Source organism: Neodiprion lecontei, chromosome 2 (assembly GCF_021901455.1).
Source record: "Neodiprion lecontei isolate iyNeoLeco1 chromosome 2, iyNeoLeco1.1, whole genome shotgun sequence".
NCBI classification, from domain to species: domain Eukaryota; kingdom Metazoa; phylum Arthropoda; class Insecta; order Hymenoptera; family Diprionidae; genus Neodiprion; species Neodiprion lecontei.
The window spans coordinates 43,346,883-43,361,740 of NC_060261.1; the positions used below are offsets into that span (position 1 = coordinate 43,346,883).

The 14,858-nt window shown below is 45.6% G+C and overlaps 1 protein-coding gene across 1 annotated transcript in view; it reads right to left on the reverse strand.

Annotated features, from left to right (window-relative positions):
- Positions 1-8,833: 8,833 nt before the first annotated feature.
- The window catches only part of LOC124293037, a 50,750-nt gene continuing 44,725 nt past the window's right edge, over positions 8,834-14,858 (reverse strand). The window contains exon 2 of the mRNA XM_046731944.1: positions 8,834-11,061. Within this exon, the coding sequence (XP_046587900.1) occupies positions 8,834-11,029 (2,196 nt within the window). The 5' untranslated portion in view covers positions 11,030-11,061. The remainder of the gene's footprint in view (positions 11,062-14,858) is intronic.

Consider the following 14,858-nt stretch of genomic DNA (forward strand, 5'->3'; position numbering starts at 1 on the left):
GAATTGCCTGGAGCGTCAACACGGCCGTGCAAATAATACCAAAGGCATCGACGGGTGGAGGGCTGGTGAAGAGTCTTGAAGTCGCGATCAGGTCGGAATCTTGTCGTTAAATCGATAGGGTCAAGAGCGCCTGCGGAGTCTGTAGGTTTAATTCGATCGCAGGGTCACAAGATCGTCGACTTGATCGACGATGCGAATTTAATGTCGATGAATTCTCGAGTTCACGCTGCAGGCGAGCGGCTCAGTGAATTCTTTCCAATATTCAGCTCGGGGTGGGTGGTGTCGAGTTCTGCTCCCCCGGGACACATTCCTCTTCGATTTCCAGGACTAACCCACTGGCCAAAGGTTGACAAAACACACAGTTTTGGGTCTCAGGAATACAGGGTGGGAGTTCTGCGGCTCTTAAGCTGCTCGTGAAATAACTAGGGAATGTCCGAGATCAGCCGCAGAATGATTTCGGTAATCGAGGAGGAGGCGCCAGAAGGCTGAATAAAGCTGGTAATGCCCCAAAAATGCCTGAATCGCAACTCCGAGGGGTCAGGACGTAATGATTTCCTGAAAATCTCCCATCTAGCGAAGGAACTGTGAAAAGAAACCAATGAACCCTGATTGTGGGGAATTTTGGCGAGCCACCCTGCGACGCGGAGATTGGTCGGCTCAACACTCGGACCGGAAGTGGTGGGTCGACGCAATAGCCTTCTTCTTCTTGATGTGTCGCGGGCCAAATCCTCGCGACAATAAAGCACGAAAGCGGCGTTAATAATTGGCCGGCTATCCGGGGCTGACACCGAGCTGCAAATCAATCGACACCCGGGCAGTTCTCGGAACGCGGTCGGACTTTGAGTCTTTGAGAAGTCAATTCATCGATCCTTTCGAAACGAGCCGAGCCAGGCATTCTGATGAGATCCTTACGCCCGCGCTGAAGGAAGTTGCGCGGATAAAAAATCGTGCCGATCGATCGTGTTTCGCCCTTTCATTCACCCGGATCTGTCAAAGGGAGGCAGAAGGCATGTTATTAGTCCCGCCCCTCGTATAATCCTCCGGATCAAAATTCAGTACCTAACTTCCTTTGCTCTGCTGTTATTAGGGAATAAATTTCAACGTTGTAAGAAGTCATTTACAGAACAGCTATAAGGGAAATGAACCTTTCAGAAAAGAAAACAACAATTTTTCAAACGAAAAAAATTGCTGTACGAAGAAAAGTATTCCAACGGTTGAACGGGTGAGAATAAAAAAAGCTCTCGTTTGATTGAATAATTTTATGTGTTCGTGTGTGTGTGTGTGTGTGTGTGTGTGTGTGTGTGTGTGTGTGTGTGTGTGTGTGTGTGAGGGTGAGTTGTCGAGAGTGATATTTAATTTCTTGGGAACATTACAGCGATATAATTGGCAGATTGACGTGAAATTATTTCGATAATCTTCTCAGAGGATAAACGTATCGGACGTCGACGAACAGGGTTCGAAGGAAAATGTTGGGCTCTGGCCCATGGAAAAAGAGAGAAAATAATAACCGCAGAGAAAGAAATGGATCCACTTAACCTACTAAACCGTCGTCGAATCGGCCCTGTGCGATCCCACGTGAGCTGCACTGCACAGCTTGGGTTCTCTATCGTCCAACGAGCACGATATCGCGATTCGCAGCTGTGTGGATTACGCGATGGGCGTGCGATTGGTCAAGCGGGAAAGCGCATCGCACGGTCGGTACGAACCACCGAGGATGAGGATTTATTGGGCAGGATGAGGTGGATGATGGAGCCTTGGCCCGCCGCCCTGTGGCTGGAAGACGGGATGCCATCCTGTCTCCGAAATCCCGATGGGATTACCCTCACCCTCCCCATTCCCAGCCGCAAACACGTATGCGTCTCCAGGCATCCGTTCGCCCTCTGGTTACTGTTATTATTACATCGTTAACGTCGTTAGTTTCAGGCTTTGATCATCTGCCGGGAATATATCTTAGCGTGGGTGATATTCAGGATTAATGAACAACTCGCGCGAACGTTGTGTGATCGAGACAACCGAAAATGTAGCTCGAATTACTCTGCACGCGAGACAAAGATATTTTTGTCAGTTTTAGAAAGTCCTGAAATCTTGATTTATGGAGTAAAATTATTATGTCAGGACTGCAGAATAATTCTTAAATTAATTAGCTGCTGTTGTTGGTTCGACTTAATATACCCTGCACAAGTGTCAAGTCTGGCCGCAATTCCGTGTCCGAAGTCGTAAATTATTTCCGTTGAAAAAATTGATCCACGTATCGGTGCTTGAACAGTTTCAAACTTGAGCTCGCAGTTCAAGTTCATTCATTCAATTATCCGCCCTAACTGTGGATCGATGGCGTTTACTTTAGCACATATTTAGTACCCGCAACTGAGAACGCTGAGGGTGTAAAATTTTTTTTTGCCAACCAACCCTTGCAGCGTGGTTATCAGCTTGCTCTTACCGACGCAAGAGTACATTGTAAGGGTTCACTCCGTCTGCTGATAAGCAGCTTGCAACGAACTTGAGCTTACCTATCGTGGGAGTTGAAATCCGTCGCTAATTTACCGACCGTGGAATTTTCACCCCTGGTGGGGTGTAGCACCCCTTCAGAGTCGATAAGGAAACGAGCGAAAGTGCGGAAAACGCGGCGAGCTTTTTCGCAATCTCACGCAAGTAGTACGGAGAGAAATTTTGATTCACTTGACGATGGTTTTGACTGCACTTCCCGTATCAAATTCTCCAGCTCATATTAACGTAAGTCATGTAATTCGTTGAAGTGCATCGCAGGAATTAAGTTAAATACCGGTGGAAATTAATCGGGGTGAAGTGGATCATAATTTAACATGCATGTACATCTGTGCGGGATAGTGTGAAAATTAATACAAAGTTTCCGTGGCTGTGAAATTTATTAAAATTATGTACCAGCGGTGCAACGTTGAGTGGCTGACTTTGCCAGGTAAAAGGTCATCACTGTACAGATGTTATCCCGTTTGAAATTTAACAAGTTCCGACAAAAGTGAACCGGGATCGTTTAAAAACTTTTCTCGGAATTTATTAAATCAACGATAAAAATATCGGATAACGTACAATAAAATCTACGGGAGTAACTCTGCCGGGGAAGTTCATGCGCGGAGTTTGAAAAGCCAGCTAAACGAGAAGCGAAGTCGCACGAATGGCGAAGAATTCTTCGGTGCCGACGCGCGTTCGCCAAGTATCTCAGAACCGGGCTTGGAACTCAGACATGCGGAATGCGGAATGCGAGGCGATGCGAATCCGGTCTCTCTGACCCTTTGTACGGCTGCCGGAGTCACTCTGCAGTGCTCAACGAATGGTGAGTAAGGGTTGAATGGATGGAGTAACGCATCCGTCGGAGAAAAATGAGAAAAGAACGAAATAGACCGGGAGGAAAGTATGGAAATATGCAAAGGGGGGCTTCGGAAATTCGCCTCGATGAATCGATTTGAAATTGGGGAAATGGTCGCCTCGCGTTGTCAGTCGATGCGGAAAGATGTCCTTTGTTGTTTTTGAACACTCGATCACGAATTTACCGTCCCTTGCAACGGAGTTTCGATCGACGATGAAACGGACCGTCAAATCCACCGTCGATCGGTGTGAGACAAAGTAAATCGGCGATCGAAAAACGAGCGGAAAAACCTATTGGGATTTCCCACCGGGAGCGGAAAAGATGGAGATAATAACCGCGCGATATCGCGAACTAGCCGCAGGTGTGTGTCGATGGACCCTTGACAGATTAACGGTCCGCGACATTATCTTGACTCCGACCCTGACCCAAACTGATAAATTTCTCTTCTTGGCAGAGGTGGATATGTTTCCGGGCATCGTTATCCAGGTTTACAACGCGACCTGGAAGTGGGTACCAAAGTACACATTGCGGGAGTCAAATAGCCGTGTCAAGCTGGACGCGGCGTTTAAGACAAGGATTTCGTGGGAGAGGAAATCCGCTGTAAGCAGGGACTCTACGAGAAGACGCCTGACTGTAAACGTCGATTTCAATCCTCGTAGCAGTGCAAGATTCGATATGTTATTTTTCGAATTTGAAACTAATTTCTACAGGATCCGAGTTCTCAATATTTATTCATCAAACCGTTATATATTTGAAAAGAAAAATGAACGTTCGAACGTAACAGTTTACCAAATAATATGACTAATCTACGGAAACGAACATCTCACGTGAGGAACGGTCTGACGATACGCATATCACAAAACTATTATTGGAATTTACATCGATAACGGAACCTGTTGGGTCAAACTACAAAGATAAAGTTACAAAACTGTCGATTTAATAACGAAGAACTGTTTACAATGAACAGAAATTGACAACCAAGTTATATATAAAAAAGAATTGATGCAAAGGAATTAATTAAATTTAAATTAAATGTATGAGTGAGTTGAATGAATGGAAATTTAAAATAATCTTGTATTTGCATGAAATGATGGCTGCAAGATAACATATTTTTGAGAATATAAAAAGATGAACTGATAAAATTAGCTCCGATATGAAATAAAAGATTTCATTCTTTTTGATAAAATCTTTAAATTGAACATTCTTACATGTTTTATGTTGTCTAGATTAATTTAATATAAATGAGCAATTAATAAGAAAATAAATCTCGTCACAATCTAACGCAAGTCCCGCTTAGCTGCCAGATGGATCGTAAGAAATCAGAGAACTGGCGTTTCGATTGATTCACGATGAATCGAATGTCTTCGCAACGCAGTCGGGCGAAGTACTAGACGTCAGCCTAAATCGAAAATCACTGTTTGACAGACAAGAAGGGGAAAACCGAAGGAAAATTGTCCCGTCATCTCTGTAACGTGAAACAAGTCCTCGAATTGGACTTGCTTCGTTTCGTCGATGCCGCACGGTTGGAAAAAAGAATCTCCCAACAGATCGACTAAAACTCTTGCGTTGATTTAACCATTTTAATATTGACATGACATACTCAATAACAGAAATGTAACAAGTAACACGAGCGCAAAGTGCACCTGCTGGGACATTTTGTTCAGTAAAATTATTCCAACAGCCTGTCAAAGCTATCCGTAAAAATTCATTCAAACTTTCGAACAACTTTTTAAAGAAATTACTTTCAGATTTGTACAAAAACGTTGTACCGGCTTTTCCCCCGGCTATTTAAACCCTTCCTGGAAGTTAAGTTGATCGAATATTATCAAATTAACGGAGGGTTTACAGAGTGGAATAAAGTAATCAAATTGGAACGACGAGGAGAATGAGGGTCGAGATTAATTTTCCTCGTTGTGTTAAAGCCACGCCCAAATTCATCGTTCGTCCGTACGTCGTATAACGTTCCCATGAATCTTTAACCGTATCATCACTAATCGCGCGAACAGAGTAGCTACGGTAAACCGTTATTTATCGTCATGCCTTTTCTCGAAAGCCAAGAAACCGCGGCCGGATTTATACACTAACCCGTGGTTATTTTTTTTACTCCCCTTTTTCTCCTCTTTCTTTTTCCTTTGTCTGTGTGTTTTTCCTTCGCTTCGCTCTTTCTTTTTCTTTCCGGGTCATTTGCTCCCTTCTGCCCGAAGAGGCTGACGCCGAGCTTTCTCTGTCGATATTTGACCTCTGACACTGATCCCTCTAGATAGTTCCGAATGTTTCCTGACACGGGAAATGATCCTCGAGATAGCAGGTGTTTCATTTTCCGATTTCCCCTTGCGTTTTTTCATATTTTCACGATCAGGCTACGCGTCTACTGTCCCGGGGTGGAAAAATCTTGGGAAGGATCGTTCCACTTTTTCCAAGGCTTGGCGTCCTTACTCGGAGTCGGGTTGCAGTCTGATTATCGGTGAGACGGTAACTTCGAAGCTTCGCAATATGAAAACAACTTCAAAAAGTTATCCAGTGACGGAAGAATTCCGATAGAGCGATGATTGAGTTCGAGGGTGAAAATTTTAATAATATCGTAAAATCTTCCGCATCGACGAACGTTGAATGTTATTAAATTTTCCCTGCGCATTGTCGCCGACAGTTTTCCCATATCCTGTATACCCTGTGATAAGCCGCTGCAACAACTACAGTTTGAATAAAGTTTCAAACAACTATAAACAAGAAGTTGAACAAGCAATCTAGCCGTCGACGTTCAACGACCATTTTCTCAATGCGCGAGTCTCGTATTCCTTTGATGCTGCGAACATTTTCCCACGACAAATCGAATCAAAACTTCATCGAGCTAATGGCCGCGGCGGGATCCTTCGCGTTTTAGGTAAAGAAAAATAAAACACGCTCCTCGAAGCACTTTGGAAAGTGGAACGTGGAGAGTGGAAGACAACTTTCGGAAAGGCACGCGTAGAGAATATCTGGCATCGAGCAGCTTCTCGCCAGAGCCGAATTGAAGCTTCTGCGGTCCGACTCGCGATAATTCTGAAGAAAAGCGAGTACAATTTGAATATCAAAATCGCGGTACTCGCGTCAAATTTTCACGTTCCAATTAATGGGTTTCACGTATCGTGCGATAAAAACCGCGGCTCGATACAATTGTTTAATGTACGAAGAGGGCGCAGGTGAGAATCGAGTATTCCGGCCTAGCCGGCTCTCAAACTTCGGTAATAATTGAATAAATTTTCGCCAATTAAACTCCTTTGGGCAGCTGATTCCTCAGCGGTCTGAACCGAGAGCCGGTGTGCACGTCGAACGAGTGTTTTGGGCGTAGCGCCGCGGGTAATCAGTAATAATTGGTGCCAAATTGGATCGCTCTTTATTAGCGTTCGTTAGTGTAGCATTCACTCCGTGATGTTTTACTGGTGAAGCACGCTTTGAGAAGGAACGAGGGAAGTGGAAAACATGGAGAGCAAAGTGTGTGGGATAAAAGGGGAGGAAACCCGAAAGCAAAAGAGGTGGAGTAAAGTAGAAGAAATGAAAAAAATAAGTTAAGTAGGAAGGAAAAACGGAATGCGGATGTAGAACGGACGACCGTCTGTCGGAAAGTCGTATCAGAGCTAATAATTCGAATCCGATAATCGCTCCTCTGACCGAACTTTTCCAGTCTAGCCGTCGGTTGGACTTTAGTGGTTTATTATGCCGGTTTCCCTGGAAACGACCGTCACGCTTCCATGCAACGTTCTGCAAAACATAAACAACCCTCTTTTCCGACTCTCGGATGCTTCGGGACTTAGGACTCGGGTGAAGAGGATTTTCTCTTCGCTAAGTTCGTGCACGTCACGATAAGAAGACGCTAGAGTCTAGGAATTAGGGACGTTCAAGAGTACAGCCTCGGCCAAAAGTTTCTAATGGCAACGACATCCTGGATCGAAAAGTCAAGAGATGCAGCTGCGAACGAATTTTATTAAACCAATTGACAGAATATGAGAAACAGAATTGGACTGTTTTTCCATTTTTCCCCTTATTCTTTCACCAATATGCTGGTAGTCCAACAATTCGATAAAAAATGTGAATCGGATCACTGTGAACATCCCTCTTTCAAGTTTTCGAGGATCAGTCGTTCCCTGTTTCCACCCTCTGATCGAGGGATATTGTTTCAAGGAAATTCAGCCAAAGTGAGTCGACTTTAGTCTCGCTTCGCAAAAATTCGCTCCGTCACCCCGCTGTGACGGGTGTTTTTCGGCTAGGCTGTACGCCTGGTTAATCCGGAAGGAAGCCGCGGCAGTAAACGACAAAGCTCATCCAGCATAATCTCTATTCATAATCTATAAACTCACATGTCTACGGCGGGTGATTAATTTGCAAGTTCTTAGCTGGCTGATTGATTATCGCGCGAACTGAGTGATAAAAATAAAGATCGAGTATGCGTCAAATTACTGCCTACGTAAATCGGAAATATAAAAAACGCAATCGGAACGCGCTTAATTGGATGACGGTATGTGTATTCGAAGAAACACGTTTGGCGATTTTTTTTATTTCTAGCTAGTCGCCTTCGATCGATTTCGAATTCATGGAAATTCTGTATAGAAAGGGGATGAATTATCAGTGTAGGAGTCAAGTACTTCCAGGGATAAAAGTTCGTTACGAACTGTTCGGATTTCATGTTACCGAGTGTTGAATATTGATTCTGATATAAAGCCAGGTGAAATATTTCTTGATCCCTCTCCGCAACTCGATGTAATTTATCAAATATTCTCCCGCGTGGAACGCGAGGACGGTAACTTAAACGACGATAATCAACGAGCCATTGAAAAATTTTACGAGTGGGAGAGATTTTTATACCGCGTTTATAAAAGGGTACCAGTACTTGCTTTTCATTCGCGTAATTGCGCGACGTATTTGGAATGTTTTGCAGGTATTCTCAATCACGCGAGTATTCACAGCATCAGCATATTTTCAATTTTTCTGCACGTGTAACCAGCGTTTTTCACTTCGACAATAATTCGACGAATTTATTCAACGAAAATTAATACCTAAATGGAATTATTTTTAAGAGGAAATGATGAAGGTTGAGTCGCTGTAAGACGAAGATCGGAAGAAGCCTTGAACTAACTTTCACGGTTCCGGAACGTGTGTTTGAAAGATTTTCGCGGTATGAATAACAATGCATTTGATGAGAGATTCGTTTGGAAAGGTGGACATTTTCCATGAAAAAGAATCCGATACCCAAGTTTCTTCAACTTAGATGAACTAGATTCGTTGAAATCAATCAAGACTCGACTCCACTCTGGTTAATTAATTCAGAAACCACGCTTGGTTGGCTCAGTCCATCACTTTGATTACAGGCAAAACACGACGTTGATCAAAATGGAAATCAAATTTGTTAAAACCCACGACGCTATTAAGCAACGTCGAAACACAGCTAATGACAAAACTGCAATCAAAGTATCAATTTTTATACCGAACGAATATTGTTGTTCGAAATATGATTCTAGCTCACTTTTCTACCATGAATCGTATACCTGCTCCCAAGAAGCCCGCAACATCGGATCCTCGGTAGTCGGACGGTTGATAAAATCTAAATACGAAGCGAAAGGAAAGAGACTCGCTTCCCCTTGACAAAGTCGACTCACCTTTGATGAAGTCGACGGCCATCTCGAGCCCGTACGTGTCCTTGTCGCAGTCGTCGAGAATGTGTGCGCCGATCTTAACTCCGGGAAGGATGCCGCCGTTGGAATTGAGCCGGTCGAGGGTGTAGAGCATCGCCTCGAGGGCCTGGACGCCGCCCTGGGGCATGACGGGGCCGCAGGTGACAGAGTCCTCCCTCTCGTGGACCATCATCAGTCCCCCGAGGACCAAATCGCCCTCGACGACGGCGCTGTGCTTGATCGGCCACTGATTCAACGCGGCGGTCGACCGGCTCGAGTTCTCGAATTCCGCCGAGTTCTCGGTCGTCCTAAAAGCTCCCTCGATGGCTACCGGGAGAAGGTCCTGCTCCGGGAGGCCGGAAGTTACGGATGCAGGAGTCGCGAATTCGCCGAGAAACACGGAGGCTTCAGAGCCCGCGGCTTCGGTGGATTCGTCAATGCGCGAATAATATTCATCCCCATCTTCCTGCCCCGTAAAAACTCGGTCCAATTGGCCCGCCCCTTCGGTCATCGTCGTCGTCTCGTTCCAGCTGACGAATATCGACGATAAAAGGGGTTCCTTACTTTCGGCCACTTCTGGCATCGGGACGGGGTGAAAAGTGGGTTCTGCATCGGACGGGCCGAGGGTGGATTCTTCATCCCTTACGACTTCGCCGGGGTAAATCGTCCTCGTAGCTTCTCCGCGAGTTTTTTGCGGGCCGGAGGACGATTCCCGCATACCCCGTTTCTTCTTCGAGGCTAAATATTTATCGCCCAGTCTCGCTATCAGCGATCTACCCGGCGTCGTCTCGTCTTGTTTTCCCCCGCCGACATCCGGCCGCGACACCCCAATTTCCCCGCACGCTTTCGCTAGAAATACCTTCCCCGATAACTCAGGGATCGTCTCGCGTCTGGTGGCTCCAAATTCTTGGTCCGTCTCGGTATCCCTCCTCCCCCCTTCTAATTTTCCCTCGCCTTTTCCCCCTGCGGACAAATCGTCCGCTGAGCTCGGTCCAACGTGACTTCCGGTCGACCCTGATCCCCCGTTCCGTCTTTCGATGCAGTTTCCCGCTCCTCGAGGGAGGCAGCAATTCCGACAACGTTCAATATCCGCCGACGACTCGCCCTTCGTCCCTCTCGTTATCGCGAAATCTCGATGACCCTGAAGGGGGTCGTTGACCCGCGTCGAACTCCCCCCTTCCTCGACATCCCGCCCCCTAAGGACTCCAGGGGCTGAAATCATCCTGGCCGTCGTTGCCGTCGAGCTTTCGCCCCGAGTCCGAAGATCACCGGCACTCGTCGGTTCAATTATCCCTCTTACCCCGGAGACGAGATTCTTGATCGTCGTCGTCGGTGGATCGTCGGTTAAAAATTTTTCCGCAATCTTTACCAGCTCCGGCGAAGCCGCTCCCGAAGGGTCTCTCCGTTCCTCGTCCCCGCGGTTCGTACCGAATAATCGACCCTTGATTGACCCCGGCTGCCTTGGCTCCCCGACACCCTTATTTAAGCCCTCTCGCTGCGAAAAGCTTCTTCTTTTTTCTTTTCCGCTCGTGTCCACCGTGACATCCTTGTCAACGGACGCCGCTTTGGCCCTCGATACGCCTCGCGACGTCCCATCGCGTTCCTCGTCCTTTCGCGTCGTCTCTTCTTCCGCCGGCGGCGTGACGGGAGCACCGCGTTCCACTTTTCGGATTCCGGACTTGGTTTCGCGAGCCTGCGTATCCTCCTCGCTTTTTCCCACGAGGAGTTCGATCTCTCGGTGACCGGAGTCCGGCGATTCGGACGCGAGACGGTTATTCACCGAGTTTTTACCGCTTTCGCTCATTTCCGGTTCAGCTACAGCGATGCCAGGCCGATTTCCATCCACCTCCTCGTTATCCTTCGCCTCTCTCCATCCTGACGGATTTCTTATCGCGGCTGGCGGATCGCTCCGCGTCTCGACTCCTGGGACAATGTTTCTACCGGGAGTCAGGGTGACTTTGCCTCCTTCGCTTCCGGTTTCTCGGCCGTGCGCCAATATTGTCCAAATGGCCAACACGGCCAGCCGCCATCTCCGGCCCCACATCACCTCGGCAGTATCGAAACCATCTCGCGGATCTGAAACGGGAAAATTGAGACGATTTTAGCTGTGGATCTTGGCTTGGTTTTTCCTTGATTTAATAATTGCAAGAATCAAGAAGCAGTACTTCTTCGTTTATCGTACCAACGCATTTCTGAGCTACGCTAGTTTACAGGTAAGTGAAAATACTTAACTATAGACTAAATTTCTCTGCAAGAGCTTAGACATCGATTAGTTACTTCATTTTGAAATTCTAAAATAATCAAATGCGATCATTTCCTTTATTCGAAAGATCATTAGTTATAGCTCCACTGGCAATGAGATGATTTACTTTTCATCTCGTTGGCATCGTTGAACATTTAATCCTTCAAGACAAACGCTTTCGCATTCATTTTTACCGATGGCAAGAACACCGGATCGAACATTGAACATCGAAGAAAATCCGTTTGAATAAATTCACGAAAAACAATTTTGTCAAAAAACTGGAATCGAACGAATCTGCAATACGTTTTGTTGTTCAACTCGTGCATCTCGATAATTAACGCCCTGAAAACTGGATACAAAATAAAAAGTAGTTGTAAGTTGGAACTATATAAGCGACGGAAGTTTTAAACACAAGACGCGACCGTTGAACTGTCAAAAAGCCAACGGCGACCGGGAATGTGAATATCTTAGGTTCAACTTCGGCTAATGCGAAAGTTTTCGCGTGTCGGAAAAGCGCGCACTTTTCATCGTATTTCCCGGCATCAAAATTCCACAGCTAAAGAGCGCTGTCACAAGTTTCGCAAATAGTTGAGTAAATTTTCTTCGGCCCCTTTTCGTTACGGTTCAAAACTTCGATGGCATTACGTGTAAAATGGAGGGAATAGTTTTGATGGGAAACCGCTGAAAACAAAACAGCTGCTATTGTAAGCCTCGCAGCGTTCTCATCGTTAGAATATCCTTTCACATCCTTAATCTCCCTGCAGTCGGGTGATAAATTGCGTCCGGGGTTTAACCGCGGATTTAGAGCGGCTTCTAGAAGCCGTCGGAATTCTTTTCCCTGACTATGAAAGACGCTGAAAGTACAAGCATTGTTATATCGTAACGCCGAGTGCATATTGGATTATGCGGAGAGGATTGCAGGTTCGCAAAATTAATTACGGAGTTGTTTGCCGAGAACCGTTGCAACTATACCCCGGAGGTTTATTCTGTACGTATATTAGCTCGTAAAATCAAATATCTCGAGTTAGTCCGTGATTCGAGACGAGAAAAATTACGTTACGAAGTCCCGCAAGACTTGTGTATAACTGATGATTCAACTTTGTAAGAAATTTCTCCGCTATCCTCTTTTTCTTCGCGTAAGCTTATTCAATATTTTTTTGTTTTTTTCTCTCACTCTCTCTCTCTCTTTCTCTCTCTGTTTTTCTTTTGTGTCGAACAAACTTTGTAAATTATCCGGACAATGTTTCTTTCCTAGTTTTTCCCTCGTTGGCAATACATGTTCTCGGGTTCAGAGATGCATAACAAGTTCTCCGAGATTGATAAACGGTCGACAACTTCCTCGAATCCCGCAGACGGATCGATATTTCTGACTTAGTTGATTCGTCGTTAGAAGCTTGACGAGGCGATACATACCGGCCAGACTTGGTGATTTATCCAAAAGGGTGGAGAGCTTCATGATCGTTTATCAGAGAAGTGGAAATCGAACGACGAAAGCTACAAAGAGGCGATGAGATTAAACCCCGTACCGATTACAATTCAGCCTAGGGGTCTGATTGTTCGAATAACCGAGTTTTGTATACGTATTGTACAACTTTTCTCCTTTTGCCTGAAAAATAAGGGAAGAGGATCGAGGGATGAATAAATTTCCGAAACGGATCGCCCGACGGACGGTTAAACACGCATTATCCTTTTGAAACGTAAAAAATTTTTCAACAAAGTGTCCTTCGCGGGTCGTAAATCCTCGAGCAGGCGGCTCACTTAGCTCACGGAAGAGCGGGGAAAAAATGGTCCCGAAGGAGAATGTTCTCTTTAATTACTTCGAGAAGAAACCTAATCTAGTCCAGCCGATGAATTACGAGCCAAATTCGGTCCCAGATACACGCCGACGCCTGTAATTCTTCCAAAAGCTAAGACGTAAAAAAATCTGAGTAAAGTGATAAATGAAGGCGTGAAAAATAACCCTCGCGAAACTTGTCGTTTAGTCGGTTAAGGATCCCGGCTATTCGCTCGGGAAAATTTCGGCTGCGAAGTTTCTTTCGCGAAGGAAATGAAGCCGAGCAAAAATCCAACAAGCGAAATGGCGCCGCGATTATGAAACGGCGCCGATGTCGTCTTGTGCCAAAGTATAACAGCCTGTTCCTATTCGACGTTAGAATTAAGCAACGTCGAATGAAGTAATTCGGAGTCCATATTCGTAACGCTAAGTGCGCTTTACGAGCAGCGCAGCGCCCGCCGAATCGCCTCTTTCATGGTAATGAAACCGTAGACACCATTAACCCTCATTTTGAACCATCTTGAAACCGATTGTCTCCAGACGCCCCTGCGAAGCGCACCTTTGGAGCTCGATTGCAAATAAGCCGACACAAACGCAATTTCACATATCTCAATTTGGAGAATGATTGTAGAAAAGAGTCACTTTTCAGGTTTTTTTGAAAATTCATAGTCAAGTCGATAAAGTCGTTGACCGAAAATACCATGTTACAAAGCTTTGAAAAGATCTAACGAGGCTGATTTCGTTGCATAACTCTAACTAGAGAAGAATTTTTACTCTTTAAAACACATCGCTGTATCAACAACATGAGTAGAATCACATTAGCCTCACGTAATCACGAGATTTAATTTGATCAGCTTTAGTTGTACCTTTTCCAAACCTTTGTTTAGTAAATTCTTTGTTCCGACACACTTTCGACTCTACTCTACGTTCCATGTACATTCTTGATCGTTAGTAGTACCATTTCTCACAGGCCGCGTCTTTGATAGAGAATTTGTTTAGTGGGAAATTTAACAGACGTACAGCGAACGCAGTCCTGAGCCATCATTTTTCCCCACACGTAATACGCTTTTCTATTTTTCCCTCGCTTGAGTTATTATTTCCGAAACTTTCGGCTCGCTCAAACCACTCGATCAAATTCCAAGGCAATGCGAGTATTCTTCGGGGTTGGAAACCTCTTTCAGCTTAAGCCAGACCGTAATTTACGGCAGGATTCGAGGCGCCCTTCAAGCACAGTCAGGATAATATTGCAGGCAGTCTTCTCTCCTCGATTCCGGCTCTTATTTTCCCCCAACTATCAGTTATCACAGCTTCGCGAAGTCCAGCGTTTTCGCATCTCATCCACACCTGGAGAGAAATCCTTAAAAAATTCTCACCGGTTGATCCCTGAAGCAATCGAGAATCGCGCCGCTGCGTTTCAATCAGAGGACCTCGAAAGCTTCCGGGAATAGTCGAAGGCCTTGATACTTTCCTCTGCTCTTAGGCGAAGAGAAAGGAATGAATTCCACAATCAGGCCTAAATGAATTATTCCCTATACCCTGTACTATCACTTTCGATTCCAGTCTCATCGCTCTCTCGTTCGTGATCTTTCCACGCATCTTTAATTCAGCGATACGCGCACCGCGAGGGTTGAGAACCGATCATACCAGCCGGGCAGGCCTCCATCTTCCGAATTAAATCCGGAATATAAATTCGAGAATTTCTCGTATCTTGTAACGCGGGAGAAACCGGAGATCCGGCGATACCGGATCCGTGCAGCCTAACCGCGAATCCAGGATTCCCGTAGCACCTATCGCGGTGAGCGTAAATCTCCCTGATTGAGAGTCGGCTTATTCCAGGTCCACTAATAACTCACGCCA